Consider the following 19,663-nt stretch of genomic DNA (forward strand, 5'->3'; position numbering starts at 1 on the left):
GATTCTTAGGAAACACACACCCCAATTTTGGGCGTCCCGCTACAGCACATCATAAAGTTGGGAGGTATGTGTGTGGATATTGAAGACAAGGCGGCTGCATGGACACAGTGTATATGAAGTCGCTGAAGTGGCAGAGATGTGTATAAGGGGCAGTATATCATGGGCATTATGTGTATAAGTGGCACAACTGTAGGGATAAATACTGGCTTCTTTATTCTTATACTGTCATTTAGATTTCAGTTCAGTTTGAACACACTCCACTCAAATCTAACTCTCTCTGCACATGTTACAAACTATATATGATAATAAATATATACATGGCAGCTTTCCGTATGACCACTGACAGCGCACGGACAGCAGTTACACCGCCAATGTACAGTACTTGTTGACCTTTTCAGATAAGAGTGTGCTAAATATTCTCCACACCACTATCGGCACCCCTCCCCTTCCCCACCGCATGGAGAGGTACTTTACTTTCTTATCAGTTGTTCGCTTTATGGGAAAGGAGAGGGAGGGAGACGAGAATGGGGGAGTGCAGAGAAGGATCTTCAGATGACCAATCATGGCTGCAGCACGTTTTATTCCTAAAGACAGAACAAAAAAGCAGACCGCATGTTCAATTTACGTTAACTTTCCTGCAACTAAGGGAAATAAAATAAGCAGTTTGATGTTACAGTTCCTCCTATGGGCCTAATTCAGACTGGATGACAAAGCACATTTTTGTCTCTAATGGGTAAAACCATGCTGCAATACCTTGCAGCGGCCCTGAATGTAACTTACAGCCGCAAAGGAGTAGGCTGAACTGGCACCAGTGCACAGGGGAAATCCCTGGTGGTCAGTAATTTGGTGTATTATGGATTGGATGTTTGGTGTGTTTCAATGGAAACTATTCCAAAAGTAGCCCTGCTGTCAATCAAAGTGGGTGGTCTTGACCACTGCCCCCTTCCTTTATAAAGGGGCCACTTTCTTTACATGTCCCCTCTAATGGTTGGCAAAGGTCACCCATGATGGCTGGTCACACCCCCTATAGAGGCTAGCCACACCCCTTAATCATGAGCCCCTACCAATGCATTCCTTTCCTACTACTGCATTCCCTAATTTAAAAAAAAGTTAATGTCTTCTGTGCCCTAGCGATGGCCATCAACCATCAATGATTAGAAATCATCGATGGTTTATGGCCGATGTTGAATAGTTTTGCCATCGATGGCGGAAAACCAGGCGGTTTCCCACCATCGATGTCAAGCTTAAATGAATAGTTTCTTTTTGCTTTTTCCCCAAGGGGCCGGGACATGGAGCATAGGTCCGCCCCTGACACCTATGAAGCCCCGCCCCTGTATTTTGATTGGCCCACAGGCCAATGGATGTAAAAACATTGAGGTCATCCATGGCATAGTTATACATTATCAATGGCCAGTTGCACTTTTGCCATCGATGGCAAAGGAAACGATGGCCATCCCTACTCTGCCTTGCTTCATTAAACTAGCCGCCTCTTCTGTGCACCTTCCTGTCCCCAAACTCCTCTCCTCACCCAGTTCCTCTCCTCTATGCAAATCCCATCATCCTGTTTCGTAAACCAAGACTCCTTTGGTTTTAAATAATCCGTGAATGTTTTGCACCAAGGTGTTTTATCAGCAGAATTCATTGCCAGGACACAGAAATATGAATACAAATATTAGCATCATAAATCACGGACATAATTCATCTTTAATTCATTGCACTTATATTTTTATCTTGCTTTAAATAAAGCATCAGAACTTCAGGAAGGCTGAGAACGTCTCTGCCCTTTAATCTGACATTTCTAAATGCCGAGCGATTAATTGTATTTCTTTTCAGCTCTCAAGGGAAGATAAATATAGAAGCGCAATTGTGACTGTCATTGTAACGCAACTAGACGGCTCTTACCGTGGACCGTGAGTGGCCCCCTACTTACAGTGGAGGTGTATTCAGACTGAGACCATTAATTCACTATCAATGACATCACAGCCTACAGTGATGTCACTAGTTCCTGTTGAATTGATGGTTACATTCTCCAAAATTACTTTTATGTTTTACACAAGTTAAAAACCCGTCAAGATGACAGCTTCTGCAATGTACTTTCACTTTGAGCTGTGACAGTTTCAACTTTCAATTTGAGCTGTGATAGCTTTAGCCCACACACTCTCTACCCCACCTATCTGCTTCTACCTCCAATCTCTGTTTTCACAGCTCCCTCTCTCCATATCCAAGTTTGAAACAGATCAGTGTCCCTTCAAAGATTGCTTTCAGTTTCTGGTATTACATCTTTTAGCACAAAGGATTAATTTTGTCCGTTGAGTGGCCTCTAATGGTCAGTGGCAGTACTTTACTTCATAGAGGTGAAGTATGGGGGAGGGGGGTGGCAGAAAACATCCCTATAGTCACCCCCCCCCCAATACACACACACTATATACATGTAATGCCAACATTACCGTTACGTAGAATGACGCAATACAGTAAGAATTGCTTTACTCGTAAAGTGGGTGGTTGGGTCCGGGGGGAAGAAAAATCGGGAGCCTTGCCTAGGGGGTTCTGGGAACAGGTATTGAGCTACTTCCAAAAAAATGTGTCGACCATTTTTACATCGGCCATTTCCATGTTAAGCATACCTTTTGACCTTTTGACCATGCATGTTGACCTTATGGTGTCTATTTATTGACTGCTGACCTCATTATTGTCCATTTTTTAATCTGCAGCCAATTAAAAAATAAGTAGTTGGAAAATATGTTTTATGAGTATGAAATGTTTCTAATGTAATTGTGTTCAATTTATTTTGCGTTTAATTAACACAACATGTCCGTTTCATCGGGAGGCCCTCGCGAAGCACTGACGTTTTTTCAACGGCTTTCATCATTGTCCAGTAAAAGGGTTTATTTGGTGCCGCAGAGTGAGTGAGATTTATGGCAGCGAGCAGGGGTTCCCACCACGATCGGGCACAGAATAATATAATGCACAGTAATAAAGGATGGAGAACACTGCATGGGAATGGATAATAGGATATATGTAAGCCCAGAACATGGGATAAGGTGCAACGAGCCTCCTTCTCTGGGCTATTGTATAACAATGCTATGTGCACCTGCTCCAAAATAGCCCGGTGCATGTTTTGTCCTTATATAGTTGTCACTCCTGTCCCTCCATTGTCATGAGCTGTCTGGGCACTTACACAGGGGGAGGGGGGAGGGATGGATTGGTGGCATTTAAGGGCTGAGCACATAAAGTCCTTTTTAGCCAGATTGATCCCATCAGTTTGCTCCCTTGCCACCTTCCTTCCACACCGTGCCCGAGATCTGACACCCCCCAGCATGCCACCCAAGAAGCCAGAACCAAAGAAAGTAGAACCTAAGAAGGAAGAGGCCGCACCGCCGCCACCAGCGCCACCACCACAGCCCGAGGCCCCCAAGGAACCTGGCCTTGATCTATCCTCAATCACTGTAAGTCTTGTAATCTTTGATACATATCCCATTTCAAGTTACAAAATGATACAAGGTTTGTTGCATTTAGATTCTGGATTTATTTTGTTACTGAAATGTTTTCACTGATTCCTTCCTGCTTTCAAAAATGGTTCTAAGAATTTAAAATGGCATGAAACAATATAATAGGTAATGGGCGCGATGCTCTGCAGATGAAAATGTGCCCGAAACAATGAAAATCCTGTTTTCTGAGATTTGGCCGCATTTCTATTTGTTCCACGCTCTGTAATGTGATGCGATACATTCTGGAGTCCGTGGGTAATGCCATCCTTATTTGTTATAATCTAATAGAACACTGTGGGCTCCTTTTTGCATTTTACCCTGAAAGGGATCCAATCAGATCCCGCGCCAGCAGTCCCTGGGTTGCATCACTCTGAGCATCTCCTCCATACTCTGCCTGGGTCCTAATCCCGGAAGGACAGATCTTATCGGAAGAGCTATTTAAATCGCAATTCTAGGTACGTACCAGCTTTGAAAGCTATTTGGGTGTAACTGCTCCAGTGCTGTATTATGCACAGTAGACATGCGCGTACTGGCTGATATGCAGAGCTGCATGCAGCTGCGCAACACAAGCATTAGGTCGACAATGGGAAGGTCAAAAGGTCGAAATTAATTTTTCAGGTTTTTTTGAGTTAACCAGTGCCGACATGCGGTATGTCATACCCTACCATGCACTAGGGTGTGGAGGGAGTGTTAATGGTCGACCTACTGTACTGTATGTCGACCTTCATGGTGTCAACTTTATGACCCATACTCAGTTGTGCACTGTTGGTTCTTGAAACTTACAATACCCACTACACAAAAGAACGTGCGCTCACCCCCCAGCCCCAGTGCTCACCCCCCAGCCCCAGTGCTCACCCCCCAGCCCCAGTGTTCACCCCCCAGCCCCAGTGTTCACCCCCCAGCCCCAGTGCTCACCCCCCAGCCCCAGTGTTCACCCCCCAGCCCCAGTGTTCTCTGATCTGTGATACATCTGACAAAACAAATAAACTGTCCGCTAAATCCAGCCAGGGCCGTCACTAGTAATGTTGGGGCCCGGGACTGACCTTCAGCCCTGGCCCCCAGCGGCAACCCCCCTCGCGCGCACCGGCACCCGCCCCCCCCCCATTACTATTACTTACCAGTGGTGGTGGCGGCTGAAAGTTTGGAAACATGAATTAGGGATATACAGTGTTTATAACCTTTTTTTAAACACAGATGTGATAAATATGTTACACACACATTAGCAATATGAATATATTCACATAAACGTACCAAAAAGATCTTGGGGTTGGGCTTTGATCGGAGCCTGTACTAATGAAGAGCTGGAAGCAGTGTGATGGTGTAAGCGCATATTTGCCTACTCTCCTGGTTTGGACGAAAGGCTCCAGAAAATCAGGTCTCTCTCTGAGCCCCCCATCCTAGCCAGACTCTTGCATCCCCCTCAGCAGCTGAGTCATATAATGGGTGAGATTCAACAAGCTAAAAATGCCGTAAAAACCACGTTTTCGGGGTATTTACCTCATTTTCATATGCAGCAAAGCCCCATTGCTGGGGCTTCGCTGCGGGGGGTTACGCCAGTTCTATATGGCGTAACCCCATGGAAGCCTATGGGCTTCCCTTCGCGTCCCCCACCACCCCGCGCGCCCCCCGCCGATTAGCGCTGCACCCCCCTCCCCTTTCTCCGGGCAGCCTCCTGCTTTTCTGCCCGGACCAGTGATTTCCTACTGCCTGCACCACTTCTGAGTGCAGGGAGGAGGAACCGGAGCCCTTACAGCTGTGTAAGGGTTTTTGCAGGGGGGGGGGGGGACGGGACCCGGTGCACATTGCCGGGCATCGCTTTTGCGTTAATAATCACATATGTTACTGCATATGCGATTATTAACTATGCGAATGCTGGCGATGTGCACCGGGGATTATTGGTGAATCTCGCCCACTGTCTTTTCCCAGAGAGGAGCAGGAAAATGTAGGTAAGTACTGTATGTGTAACACTGCCAGGGAGGTTCCAAACTGCCCCTCCAATAGAGGGATACTGCCGGCCTATGGGTGAGACAGTGGGAGAGTTAGGAGGTGTGCACCTGTGTTTGCTTCTGATTGTATGTACCAGGGAATTAGATACACACCCTGACCCTACCCACAGCCCAACAATAACCTCAGCCTGACCCTACCCACAGCCTAACCCTATTCACAACCTAACCTTGACCACAGCCTAAACCTAACCACAGCCTTACACTAACCACAGCCTTACACTAACCACAGCCTTAAGGAGCCCATACACGCTCCGTTTTCGCCGGCTCCGTTCCGTACTATGCGATGCGCGTTCCCGCGCATCACATAGTACGGTACAAAAAGTATGTGCTGCACATACTTTTTGTACTAGGTACACATCGTATCGGATCGCAGTGCATGCACACTGCATGCACTAGGGATGCGATCCGATACGATGTGTACTTTAAAAGTACAGAACGGAGCTTTAAAACGGAGCGTGTATGGGCTCCTTTACACTAACCACAGCCTTACACTAACTACAGCCTTACATTAACCACAGCCTTAAACTAACCACAGCCTTACACTAACCACAGCCTTACACTAACCACAGCCTTACACTAACCACAGCCTTACACTAACCACAGCCTTACACTAACCTCAGCCTGACCCTACCCACAGCCTAACCCTGATCACAGTCTAATCCTATCCACAACCTAACCCTGACCACAGCCTTACACTAACCACAGCCTTACACTAACCATAGCCTAATATAATAATAGCCTAATCCTTATCCGTAAAACTAACATGGACTGTCAACATAAGTGCTGTCGACTTTTACAATACCAACATTATGATAATGTTGACATTATGCCCACCCCAAATGATGACATTTTCACTTTTGACTTCATGATCATGGCAAGATTCTGAATGTCAACCTGCTTAATGTTGACATAACGGCATAGAATCTACAATCCCTTTCCCTTACTGCTGCTGGTGCTTCAGTATAACAAGGACACAGAACAGAGCGACTGTCGCAGGTTGCGCTGCTGGAGGCATTGGCAGAAAGTATCAGATATGTGGGAAGGGGAAGTGATAAGACGGGATAAGCTCTCTTAGGAGTGTTAAGTATAATAAGTGTAATCTAAATATATGTCATGGAGCACTTCCCGAGCACTGCGGTCTGGACCGGCGATAGCTGTAAAGAGCCTCTCCAGGAATAAGTCACCAGGCATTAGGACAGCAGATACCGGAGTATATATATATATATATATATATATATATATATATATATACACAGATGCGGGGTAGCACTCCTCATCAGTGGTAGCTTGCCCGATGCCTTCCCTGGATCTCCTGGCACGGAGTCCCAATATAACGGTAGTTCTGGCGGGCGGCACTCGGCTGAAATAACTTCTCAGGAAAGCAGAAATGCGGTCAACGTTTCGAAGCCTTTATTTCATAGCCTCGTCATCAGGACACAACATGTCCTGATGACGAGGCTATGAAATAAAGGCTTCGAAACGTTGACCGTAATTCTGCTTTCCTGAGACGTTATTTCAGCCGAGTGCCGCCCGCCAAATCTACCGTTTATATATATACTAGGTGATTAATCGCGCCCTACGGGCGCTCTTCACACTGTCGTAAGGGTCTGCGCCCCCTTAATTTGTGAACCTTTGTATTGTGAGAAATATGGTTAGAATTGTATGAAAGATGCCTGTATTGCATTGAGTTATAGGTGAAATGTGTTAAATAGAGAGCATATGATTTGGAAGGGGGTTACAGAGTAAGATGTACATTGATAGTGTGGAGGGTACAGTGACATTTGTGGGTGTGTGGGGGGGGTGTGCGTGTTGTTTAGGTGTATGTGTGCAACAGTATAGTAGGGTGTTTTTGAGTCAGCGGCTCCCCACTGGCAGAGGTCATGACACACACAGGAAAACAGGAGGCTGGGTAGTGATAGGGGTGTGAGGGCATAAGGGGGACTAAAGAGGAGGGTGGGGGACACTGTGCAGCTTCTGCCAGTGGGTGAGGGTCCAGAGTGGCAGCACAGGAGTACAGGACGGTGGCCCTGAGTCAGTGTCTCCTCCTACTGGGTGGGAGTTAGGGTGCATGAGAGCAGGAGGCTGGATGGTAAAGCATGATAGGGGCATGTGGGCAACACAGGGTGAGTGGCTTCCCACTGGTGGAAGTTACGGGGCGGGAGAACAGGAGGCAGGGCAGTGATAGAGGTGTGTGGGCATGAGGGGTAGTAAAGGTTTTTGGCTGTTGCAGAGTAGGGATGGGCATTGGTGCAGACGCCATCGATGGTTGGCATTGATGGCGATTTTGCACCATGCCATTGATAGTAGTAACATATTACTTGGATAACCATCGATTGTTGTAGCTATCGATGGTCATCCAATATATCTGACTGAATAGGCCGTGGGTCAATCAGAACTCGTGGCGGGACTTCCGGGTGTTGGGGGCGGAGCTATGCTCAGTGTCCCGGTACCTTAAAAAAATTTGAAACTTGATTGGTTCTCCTTTGCCATTGATGTAGGGAAACCATCTGGTCCTCCCACATCGATGGCAAAAGTATTCAATATCGGGCATGATTTGAAATCATTGATGGTCGATGGGCATCCCTAGAACTGGAGGAGGGTGAGGGACAGTATGCAGCTCCTGGCAGTGGGTGAGCGTCTCTTCGCACTGGGAGGGAGTAAGGGGGTGTATGAGAGCAGGAGGCTGTATAATAGTGGTATGTGGGCAGTGGGCAAGACATTGATAAAAGTGGCGCTGGTGCAGAGGACCGTGGGGACACTTCTGGCAGTGGGAGGCCTTGAATCGCCGGAAGGGGGGGTCCGCAAATTGCGGGAGGGGGGTTGTGGGGGTCAGTGAATTGCGGGAGGGGGGGTTGTGGGGGTCCGCGAATCGCGGGAGGGGGGGTTGTGGGGGTCCGCGAATCGCGGGAGGGGGGGGCGTGAGGGATTCATGAATCACGAATGGGGGGAGGGGGGGTTGCGGGGGTGCCGCGAATCGCAGGGGGGTCGCTGGGGTCCCGTGAATTGCGGGAGGGGGGGTCGCAGGGGTCCCGCGAATGGGGGAGGGGGGACGCGGGGGTGTTGCGAATCGTGGGAGGGGGTTGTGGGTGTCGGGGGGGGGGTTTGCTGGCAGAGGGGTGGGTGTGCGGGAGTAATGGTGGATGGTGGCTGTGGAGTAATGGTGGATGGTGGGCGTGTACTGTAGCCCTGGCTGGGCGGGGTGAGGGTGTGGAACGGGGGCGGGTTTGTGTATCCAGCTGGGCGGGAGCGTTAGCTACACAGGGGTTGAGTTACAGATCTGGCTAAATATATAAGAGATATTACTATCCATGCCTGAGGGGTGCTAGCACTTACATACTCTTATACAGCACGGACGAGGTGAGAAGTCTTTCTTTCAGGGGTGTAACCAAAACTTTGTGGGCAACATTATAACATAATGAAGGGGCTCCAGTACCAATTTTTAATAAGCCACACCTCTTAGCAGCAGCTGTTAATTAGAGCGCCCTCCAGCTCCCTAGTTCATATTATACCACAATATACTGCCTCCATTTTACATTGCGCCACATTGCATTGACCCCGTTCTTCCTGTGTAACATTATAGCACCATCCACATTACAAAGTGACACACTGCAGTGCCCTCCAGTTTATATTGTGCCACATTGCAGAGCACCTAGATTTGGATGCGGGTGATTAATTTCAATTATTTTTACACTGCAATTTAGATTGAACCACCTCACCCAAATTGAACTCTCTCTGCACATCTACCCCCCCCCCCCCCCCTGCAGTGCAGCACAGTTTTACCCATTTGGTGAAAAATATGCCCTGCAATCAGGTCTGAATTAGGCCCACTGTCTGTGAGCGAATCCGCACCCCTGGTAACGTGGCTTGTTGCGTCCATAACGTATTCATTCATTTTCATCCGCTTGCTTTCTGCTCACACACAGTGTAAGACAAGACCAAGGCTCTAATTCAGGTTGGCTCAGTAAGCAGCAAACATCGCTGCTTACCAAACGCCTGAGACACCACCTAGCCGAATCCCCCCCCCCACACACTGAATCCCCTCGGTAACATGCGAGCGGATGTTTATGAGTCACATCCAAACACATCCCCTCGCACGCAGCCACTAGCAGGGAAAATCTTTTGATGGTCACCGGCCATCGAACGATTCCACTGACCATCGCAAATAAAAGTCATCCTCAACAGACGGCGTGGGCGGCTGACGTCCTCGGCATCGAGCCCCCCTGTGTCCATCCCTGTGTCCACCCATGGCCCTTCCTCCCCGCAACGAGTGTAAGTCGTCCGCTGTCAGAGTTTACCGAATTCGTATCACTACGTGCGATCCTGAATCACCCCAAAAATATGCTACAACAATCGGTTTAGAGCTCACTGTGTCAGACCCTCTCTATTATTTATGAACAGGTCGCGGTGCCCGTTTTGAACGGTTGCAGTCACAACCACAGGAAGACAGATCTGGGCGTGCACCAGATCATACTTGCCCATTTTTGAAAACTAGTTTCAGGGAGATTATAGTTGGTAGTAGAATTTATCAAAGTGCCCCATTGAGGGGGCGTGTCATGCTCCACCCAAAGGGCATGTTGAGTTCCATATATGGAGAGATTGTGAAAAGAGGTTGTGAACGTGGCACCTTAAAGAGTGGGTCTGTACTGCTACATCTGAGATTAATCTTTAAAAAAATTACTTATATACAGATGTAGATGAGCCCCAAAGCAGTTACTAATATATACTATACTTGGTAAAGTGCTGGGAAATGGTGCTGATGATTCAATGTTTCCCTGTGTTGTTTCTGTGTACGGTGCTGCGAAACACTTGTGGCGCCTTATAAATAAAATAATAATAATAATAATGTAAATGTATCTATCTCTAATTCCATTTTTTCCCCAAAAATGTAACAGTGTAATGTGGACTAGGTGAAATGAGGGAGATTGTTAGACTAATGAGGGAGAGAGGGAGATTGCTGTTATTTCAGGGAGTCTCCTGCAGAATGCAGGAGGGGAGGTAACTATGATGTAACAGTGTAATGTGAGCTAGGTGACATGAGGGAGATTGCTAGACTAATGAGGGAGAGAGGGAGATTGCTGTTATTTCAGGGAGTCTCCTGCAAAATGCAGGAGGGTATACAACTATGCATCAGATCCAGGCCTGGTGCAGAATTTCTGGATGAGGTCCTGTGTGTGTCCCAGATTTATTATAACTGAACTGTGCCAGATCGTATATGCAGGAAGCGAGTTCCAGGTCAGTCTGTCATGTCACCCGTCATGTCACATTACTATTACAGGCAGCACTTGGATGAAGTTATCAGCCCAATAACTTTTCTATCGCTTTGTGTTCTGCTAATAGAACAGAGAGTTCCCCCGCGCTGCGCCAAGAGACAGGTACACAGCACTCTGCCAGCCCTGATCTTCCCCGTGATTGCTATTTCTAACTTGGAAACAACAATTGAACTTACAAAACTAAACATCCTCGTAGCAAATACTAAATATTACAACACGGGCAGAACGAAGAGGCTGGAAGACAAAGTGACACTGTAATAGGCAGGTCATTGCTGCAGGCCCCCCGGACTTTGATCATTTCATTGTTGAAGTCAGTTTATTCCACAGATGGTGATTGACAGGTTATTCCCACGGTCATTCTGATACAGAAAATAACGATAACAGCGTGTGATGACTTTGTGTTCTTATCCTTTGTACACTTACATTTAACATTTAATGAGCTGCAGTATAGTTACAGAAAACAAACCAGACTCTGCTCTGTTTCAGTATAGTTACAGAAGACCAGCTGTCACATTGGTTGCCTCACGTGGGCTTATGCTGGGAGGAAGTGGGTCCTGGTGGGCGGGGGTGAATCCTCCTTTCCATCACCATGATCCAAAGGGACGAGATTAAATTGAAATTAATTTGATTGGGGGGGGGGCAGAGTGAAGGCAAAGTATAGAGGGGTGAGGTGCAGAGTAAGGGCAGGTAACAGTGATACTGTAAGTCGAGAAAAATCCCACTGTTAAGTTCGAGGATAAATAAATGAATATATATATATATTGTTTATTAACTTGAAATCTTCAACTTGTGTGAAAATATAACTTTGTCCCATCCCAACAACAGTCAAAGGTGAGGGCAGGCGACAGACAAGGCTAGTAGCAGAAGGAAATGGGGATTTGGCTGTACTAGCTTATACACATAGCACCAGCCGGATGTGCAAACATAACACTTTTGTACAACACATTTACTATGTTACCGATGTATAGGAAGACAGGCAGAGGCTGGAGTTGGATTGGCCAACTGGCAGACAGGGCCCCCTCCTCCTCCTCCTCACTTATGATTCAGGTTCCAGATCACGCATTTAAATAATGCATTGTTACTGGTGGCTGATATTCCTCCAGCGGGCCCTATGTGATCCGGTCTGTTATCAGGGCCATACATAGATATTTTGCAGTGTACAGTATGACACAATATATATCTGTGTTCTTCCTCTGGGGAGGAAACATTTTACTTCTCCTCCCTGTGAAGGAAGATTGAATGTTGTCTGTCACCTTTGCATAAGTAAACTGCGTAATCTTCCGGCACATGCGTAGTAGCTCCCTCTGATGGAGTCGGATGCTGGGGCTGCACCCATATCCCGGGGTCCTCCTCCCTGCTCTATTTTAATTTATGCTGGCTGACATCATCAGGCTGGCTACTTCCTGTGTCCAGCAGCAGCCAGTACCAGTATGCCCCGCCCAGTGTGCCCACTGCCTCCACCCTCCACCCGAGCAACAGCCTACACTACAGTAAGTGGGAAGAAACTGGGAAGTGAACGAGCATTTCACTCCCCCTTGGCAACAAGCTTTTCACTCCCCCGTGGCATCAAGCATGAATGCCTGGGCATTGAGCATGGAGCCCCTTGCATTGATCAAGAAACCTCTAGCAATTAACATGTAGGTAAGCAGCACTTATGTGGCATAATACGTAATAGCCATTATGGTGTGTGGTATAGTATGTAATGGGCATCACAATGTGTGGCATAATGTGTAATGGGCATCACAATGTGTGGCATAATGTGTAATGGGCATCATGGTGTGAGGCGTAATGTGTAATGGGCATCTGAGACTACACTCAGACCATTCAGTCGTTATGCATCCTGTGACATCATTCAGTTATCTTGCAGCTGTCACACAGCCCCGTACTATACAGTATTTGGCTCTGAGACTATACCCAGACCATTCCTGTAGCATAAATCAGTTCTCATGCAGCTGTCACACAGCCCAGTACTGTACAGTGATTGGCTCTGAGACTACACTCAGACCATTTGTTAGGAGGGGTTACTTTAACCTACCTCCTGAGGTGGACTCTAACCTACCTCTGGATAGGGAGTTGGACTTTAACCAATCTTCCTTTATCCCTTCTTCCTCAATTTGGTGGCCCCCCTTAGAGCTCCGTGAGTGTTAACCCTGTATATGCTGATCAGAAAAGAAGACCATCATGTATGCAAGGTACAACACTGGTTTATTGTTTACACATACAGCATATTTATACAGTATAGCATGCATGGGCTCGACAAGAGATGATTGGATGATACAGGGGTGTAGCAGGGAGGAGTTCCAGTTACTGTCTAGGGGATATATGTTATTATTATACAAGGACATGGGAGAACAGACAGTTTTTGTAGAAAACATGTGAAATACATCTTACAGGAAATAACCTTGAGCAACGCAGCCTTGAGCAGCAGCAGACTGTCACAAAGCAGAATAGAAACTTGTAATTTTCCACTCACTATAAGGCATTTGAGACAAGATGGAGAACAGCATACAAAATGGTGCATAAATCCTTTCAATCCCCTCTTAGAATCATAATTTATTTAAATTATTTGATTCTCACGTGTGCTTTTCCTTTTAATACGCTGTTCCCTCACATATGTAGCATAGTCATCGGGTGTAGGGGTTTCAGAAGAAAGATCAATATACATAATAGCTACAGGTGTTGTGGTACCTAGATATTTGGAAACTATTCTCCTGCCTAGTGGAAAAATACAGTAAGCAACGATTATGATGAACAGAAGTACAGTAAGTGTAATGATACCTAGTTGAGTTAAGGCATGTTTCCAGTTGCTCATCCAGCCGAACCAAGCAGCCCAGGGGTCAGTGACACCTGAGTTTTCCTTGAGCTCTCGGGATAAGTCTTCTAATTTTTTAATGGCTAGTGTGACTTTGCCATTGGGACCTGTATTGTCAGGAATGAAGGTGCAACATCCTGCAACTGTGTTTATGTATACACATGTACCACCTTTCTCGGCCAAGATCATATCCAGGGCCATGCGATTCTGGAATGTCATCTGTGATGTGGCCTCCAGTTGTTCTGCAATACCTTTCAAGGCATCCTTTGTATCATTAACAAATCTCTGTTGATTATAATACATATAGTTTATCCATGCAACATTCTTATTGATTGTAACCTGGGGCAGCAGAAATTCAAAGCCAGCAGCTACTTCATCTCGGGCCTTGAACTCGTCTGGGACACCCCGGGGTACACCAATAGTATCAATGTATACGTGTGGGTCAAAGCTTTCCAGTGGGGTACTTCTCTTTTGTCTAGGGTGTGGGTCAGGTAGGGGTGAAGGTGTTTCAATGGCTGTTGGCAAAATATGGATAGGCATAATGATTTTTGAGAGAGCACATTCGCCTCTCCATACACTGTCAAGCTTTGCTCTAATTTTCATGTCCCCACAAATGAAATAAATGTCACCAAGGGATTTCTTCATGATGGGTAAGGTTACATACCTGCGGATGGCACAGTAACCATCCGGGAATGTTTTCAGATCTACCCCCTTAGTGACATTAGAACAGTAACAAGTATAGTTGCCTGGATATATGGTGATTGTGTTACCTGGATTGGTGTTTTTTCCTAAGATGGGGTAGTTCTTCTTCCATAACTCACATTCATTATCTTTAGTTTTATTGCCAGTGTATAAGGTAAAAAAACATTCATCCTCTGATTCTGGTATGTTAAGGGGGACGGTACCAAGGTGGGGTCTGGACTTAGCACATACATAACAGTCAGTTCGGTTAGTCTGTCGTGCATTGTATTTCATCCATTCTAACCAAAAATTCACATCAGCTAAACCTGTCTCTATGGACATGGTGTCCTCATATGTGGGATTACTGATAGCAACCATATCTTTAAAGGTACTTATGTGTGATTTGAATGGGGATAATGGCTGGGGCCTGGCGGGGGATGGTGGCTTACGGAGGGAAAGGTATTCCTGATTGTTAAACATATCTTTGAGATAGAATTGTTGTCTATCACTGGCATATCCACCTCCCCACCATACCCCTAGAACATACATTCCAGCATCACTGGGGCTGGGATTTTCAATATTTATAGTGCAATAATAGTCATATCTACCGTCATCCTTAGTGATAGTCATCCTAGAAAGTAATGGCTTACCATACTTGTCCTTTCGATCAATAGCCAAGGTGGGTTTGTATGCCCAGTCGATACCTGAATTCCACCCCACTGCTCCCCAATAATTGCAGTTATTTCCCCAATAATAATCATCTGTGACACAAATATATACATTTTTAGTCTGGCTGAGAGCTGATTTGGATGGCATGGACCACATGTTACTAGGTATGACCGTATCATAGTTTATTCGGTAAGTGGCCACGCGAGTGGTAGATGAATTGTACCAAAGGGTAAGCACATCATCCTGACTGGTAATATCCACTTCTGCGGTACAGAAATTATAAAGAACAAGAGCGAGTAAAGTCAGCAGAGCTAAGATAGGGGGAATCATTTCCTTCAAGGGTCCTCTCGGCCTCAGTAGGAATTCCGTTTTCCTCGATGTCTGGATCCCCTACCGGCAATTCTTCTCCTCGTAGGAGGTCAGAGTTATTAACTCCCGTTAGTACCTCACTGGTCCGGTCTGTGTCAATCTCAGGATCGGTGTCGACCTCTGTGTCGAAAGTAGTTGGAGTAGGGATTTTCTTCACTCTGGATGCGTGGATCCACGTTGGGTTGTCATCGGTGAGCACAGCAGTTCTTGTCACAGCGACCACCTCTGTCTCAGGACCGTAGGAGAAATCACCTGGATTCTTGTTGCGTGGAAGGACTTTAACCACAACTTTGTCTCCGACTTGGAATGGATGTGTAGGTTTCTGTGGATGACAAGGATTTTTAAGTACAACTTCATGTTCAATTTCGTCTAGTCTGTGTATTAAAGTCCTTACATATTCTTCTCTGATTACTTCTAAATCTCCTGCTTGTGTGACTAGTGGTTTCCTTGCCCAGGGGGTGGGGAAGGGGCGTCCCATTAGTATTTCAAAAGGGGAGTAACCTAGAGTCTTTTGTGGCGTCATTCTTATTTCAGCTAACACAATAGGAAGGACTTGCTTCCATTTTGTGAAGGTGCCCCCAGTAGCCTTTCTCAATTTATCCTTCAAAGTGCGGTTCATGCGTTCGACAATAGCTGAACTCTGTGGGTGGTACGGAATGTGGAATTTCCAATCTATTTGGAGGGCTTTAACTAGTTCAGCAGTGACTTTGGCAGTAAAAGCAGAACCTTTATCACTATTGATTTGTAGCGGGCATCCCCAGCGCGGAATGATCTCCTGCGTGAGAATGCGGGCTACAGTTTTTGCATCTTCGGACTTTGTTGGATATGCCTCCGCCCAGCGTGAGAACATATCAACTATGACCAAAGCGTATTCCTGTTTCCCTGTACCTGGTATATGGGTAAAATCAATCTGCAGGTGAGTAAACGGAGTGGTGGGGTATTCAAGATGTTGGTGTTTTGCTTTATTGGGATTGTTAGGGTTGTTTCTAAGACACACAATACATATACTAACATATTGGGTGACAAGTTCTTTTGCATTTGTGATGTAAAAATCATTGGTGAGGAGCAGTGTTGTCGTGACTTTGCTGTGGTGACCTACTCCGTGATAGTGTGCTATGAACAGTGAGGCACTTGTTTGGGGGATACAGGGTTTCCCCTCTTTGCAGATTAATCCAGTCCGTGGATTCTTCTGCAGAATTGGGTATGTCCAATCTGATAAATCAGAGTTAGAGGCAGTTGCCTGTAATTCTGTAAGTAAGTATGTGTCTTCTAGTGACGGTGGTGACATTATGGTAAGTGTGAGGTTGTATGTGGATGTGGCAGCAGCTTGTTTTGCAGCAGTGTCAGCGAGGGCATTGCCCCGTGAGATATCATCTTTTCCACCAGTATGTGCTTTGCAATGGAGAATGGCAATGTGTGAGGGCAATGTGATTGCGTGCAATAAGTCAGCAATAAGTTGGGCATGTGAGATGCCTTTTCCATCAGCGCCTGTGAAACCTCGGCGCTGCCAAATCATGCCGTGGTCGTGAACAACGCCATAAGCAAATTTGGAGTCTGTGTAAATGTTGACAGGTTTTCCTGTGTACAAGTGACAAGCTCTGGTGAGAGCGATTAGCTCAGCAGCCTGTGCTGATTGCAGAGGAACTGCTTTTGCTTCAAGGACAGTTTGAGGAAGTTTAACTACTGCGTAGCCTGTCTGGTATGTTTTGTCATTTGGTCGACTGCAGGAGCCGTCGACAAAAATTATGTCGGCGTCGGGTATGGGTACAGCCGACATGTCACTTCTGGGTGAAGTTTCTGAGTCGATTGTCAGAGAACAGTCATGTGGGGGAGGTGCTTCGTCATCAGGTCCTTTTAAGCCTAAAAGGGCATTAAGTATGGGCACAGGTCCTTCTGTATTTGTAGCATATTTGATAACAAGTGATGGGTTACCTAGTAAGAGTACCTCATAACCACTAAGTCTTTGGGCCGACATGTGTTGCGTATGTAAGCCTTTTAAGATGGACAGGACGTTGTGGGTAGTGTGAAGGATGGTGTTGTGTCCTAAAGTGAGTGTGGCAGCCATTTCAACAACCATTGCACAGGCAGCCAGCGCTCGAAGACAAGCAGGCATTCCTTGTACAGTGACCGGCATTACCTTTGAAAAGAATGCGACAGGGCGCATTTTGCCTCCATGACCTTGGGTGAGCACGCCCGCCACAGTTTTACAAGTGTCCCTTGCAAACAAATGAAATGGCAAAACATAGTTGGGGAGACCAAGCGCGGGACTTTTAACTAACATTGCTTTGAGCTTTTCATATGCAGAAAACATTTCATTTGACCATTGTATGACTTTGGGTTTGTCTTTGAGTGTGCACTGTCTCAAGATATTATCGTAATAGGAACAATCAGAAATCCACTGTCTGCAGTAGTTTACCATACCCAAGAAAGACAGCATATCCTTCTGGGTAGCTGGGGTGACCAGGCCCAGTACAGACTGTATGCGTTGTGGACTGATTTTCCTTTCTCCCTCAGAGAGCACAAAACCCAAGTAATTGACATGCTTTTGACACCATTGCATTTTTGTTCTGGACACTTTATGTCCACATTCACATAACCAGTTCAATAGTGATATACCATCTTCCCGGCTGGCTCCCTCCGTTGGACTACAGAGTAGCAGATCATCTGCATACTGTAGCAGGACTGAACCACAGGGGGGGTGCCAGGGTGCCAATGTGGCTTGGAGGACTATGCTATAGACCACTGGGGAGTCAATATAGCCTTGTGGTAAACGACACCAAGTCATTTGTTTACCTTCAAAAGAGAAAGCAAAAAGTAATTGGGTCTCTGCATCTATTGGAATGCTGAAAAATGCATTGGTACTTATGTAGTATCTGGGCTGCCGATTTTTTGATTGTATGCCTTAAGTTAAGGCATACAATCAGATGCGATGCGATGCGATATCGCATCGCATCGCATCCGATATCGGATGCGATATCGGATGCGATGACCCGATTTTTCCATAGGAATCAATGTTAAAATGATTCCTATGGAAAAATGGGTCCTTTTCATACCCCTACTATCCAAGTGGGCATGGAGTTGGATATAAACCTGTGGCGAGCGTAGCGAGCCACCGAGCCCGAAGCGTGGCGAGCGAAGCGAGCCCCGCGAGGGGACGGTATTCGTCCCCTCGCGGGGCTCGCTTCGCTCGCCACGCTTCGGGCTCGGTGGCTCGCTACGCTCGCCACAGGTTTATATCCAACTCCATGCCCACTTGGATAGTAGGGGTATGAAAAGGACCCATTTTTCCCATTGAATTCCATGTTAAAATGGACTCAGTCCATTTTAACATTGATTCCTATGGAAAAATCGGGTCATCGCATCGCATCGCATCGCATCGAATCGCATGGTCGCATGCGATGCGATGCGATCTCCCGATCCGACCCGATTTAGAAATCGGCAGCCCAGATACTACATAAGTACCAATGCATTTTTCAGATCTGCTACTGTGAAAAATGCTGCGTCTGCAGGGATGGCTGAAATGAGTGTGTTAATGTCTGGCACTATTGGTGCAATTGGGACTATGAGGTCATTTACCTTCCTCAAGTCCTGTACAAATCTAATACTTCCATCAGCCTTAGCGACCGGGTTGATGGGTGTGCAGTATGGTGAGATCACATATCTCAGTATGCCTTCTTTTAAAAACTCCTGTATCATTGGTCTAAGACCGTCAATTTTCTCTGATGATAAAGGGTATTGTTTGCTGTACACGTGACTAGAGTCTGGCTTGAGTTTGGCTTTGTATGGTGTACAGGGTATGAGGCCTGTGTCATAGGGACCCTTGGCCCAAATTTCTGCATTGATTTTGTCAATTGAGGTATCAAGTGAATCTTGGGACATTAGGAAGTGTGGTGAAGTGACGTGAAGTCCACTTCCTTTGGGTGAGGGTGTAATGGAGATGTGGGATTTGTTGAAAAGATCCCTTCCCAACAAGTTGACAGGGCATTCTGAAATAACCCTGAACTGATGTTCTCCTAAGTAATGTCCGTTCATGGACTGTATGATCAGTTCGTCAGTCAGATAAGTGTCAGTGGGTATCCCATTGATTCCCATTGAAGGAGTAGTCTTTTGCAATTCACCATCATAGTGTAATGAACACAGGACACTGGTTGTGGCACCGCTATCTACCAAAAAGGGTAGCTTCTTTCCATTAACATATAAAGTGATAAGGGGTGCGTCTTCCCAGTGTGTGGTGAATTGTACAAAAGATAGGACACCCTCCTTCGGGCCCCGTCACAAGGTGGGGTCGGACCAATCAACTCTAAAACGTACATGTTCTTGGACGGGTGTGGGGCCACGTGCTGCTCTGGGTGGCCCTTGTGTGAAAGA

At 46.4% G+C, this 19,663-nt stretch overlaps 1 protein-coding gene across 1 annotated transcript in view; it reads left to right on the forward strand.

The window, feature by feature from the left end:
* Positions 1 to 3,317: 3,317 nt before the first annotated feature.
* MYL3 (myosin light chain 3) overlaps positions 3,318 to 19,663 on the forward strand; it is an 81,852-nt gene continuing 65,506 nt past the window's right edge. Inside the window, exon 1 of the mRNA XM_083186444.1 lies at positions 3,318 to 3,446. Coding sequence (XP_083042570.1) covers positions 3,318 to 3,446 — 129 coding nt within the window. The remainder of the gene's footprint in view (positions 3,447 to 19,663) is intronic.

This window comes from Crinia signifera, chromosome 5 (assembly GCF_055691185.1).
Source record: "Crinia signifera chromosome 5, ASM5569118v1, whole genome shotgun sequence".
Taxonomy (NCBI): Eukaryota; Metazoa; Chordata; class Amphibia; order Anura; family Myobatrachidae; genus Crinia; species Crinia signifera.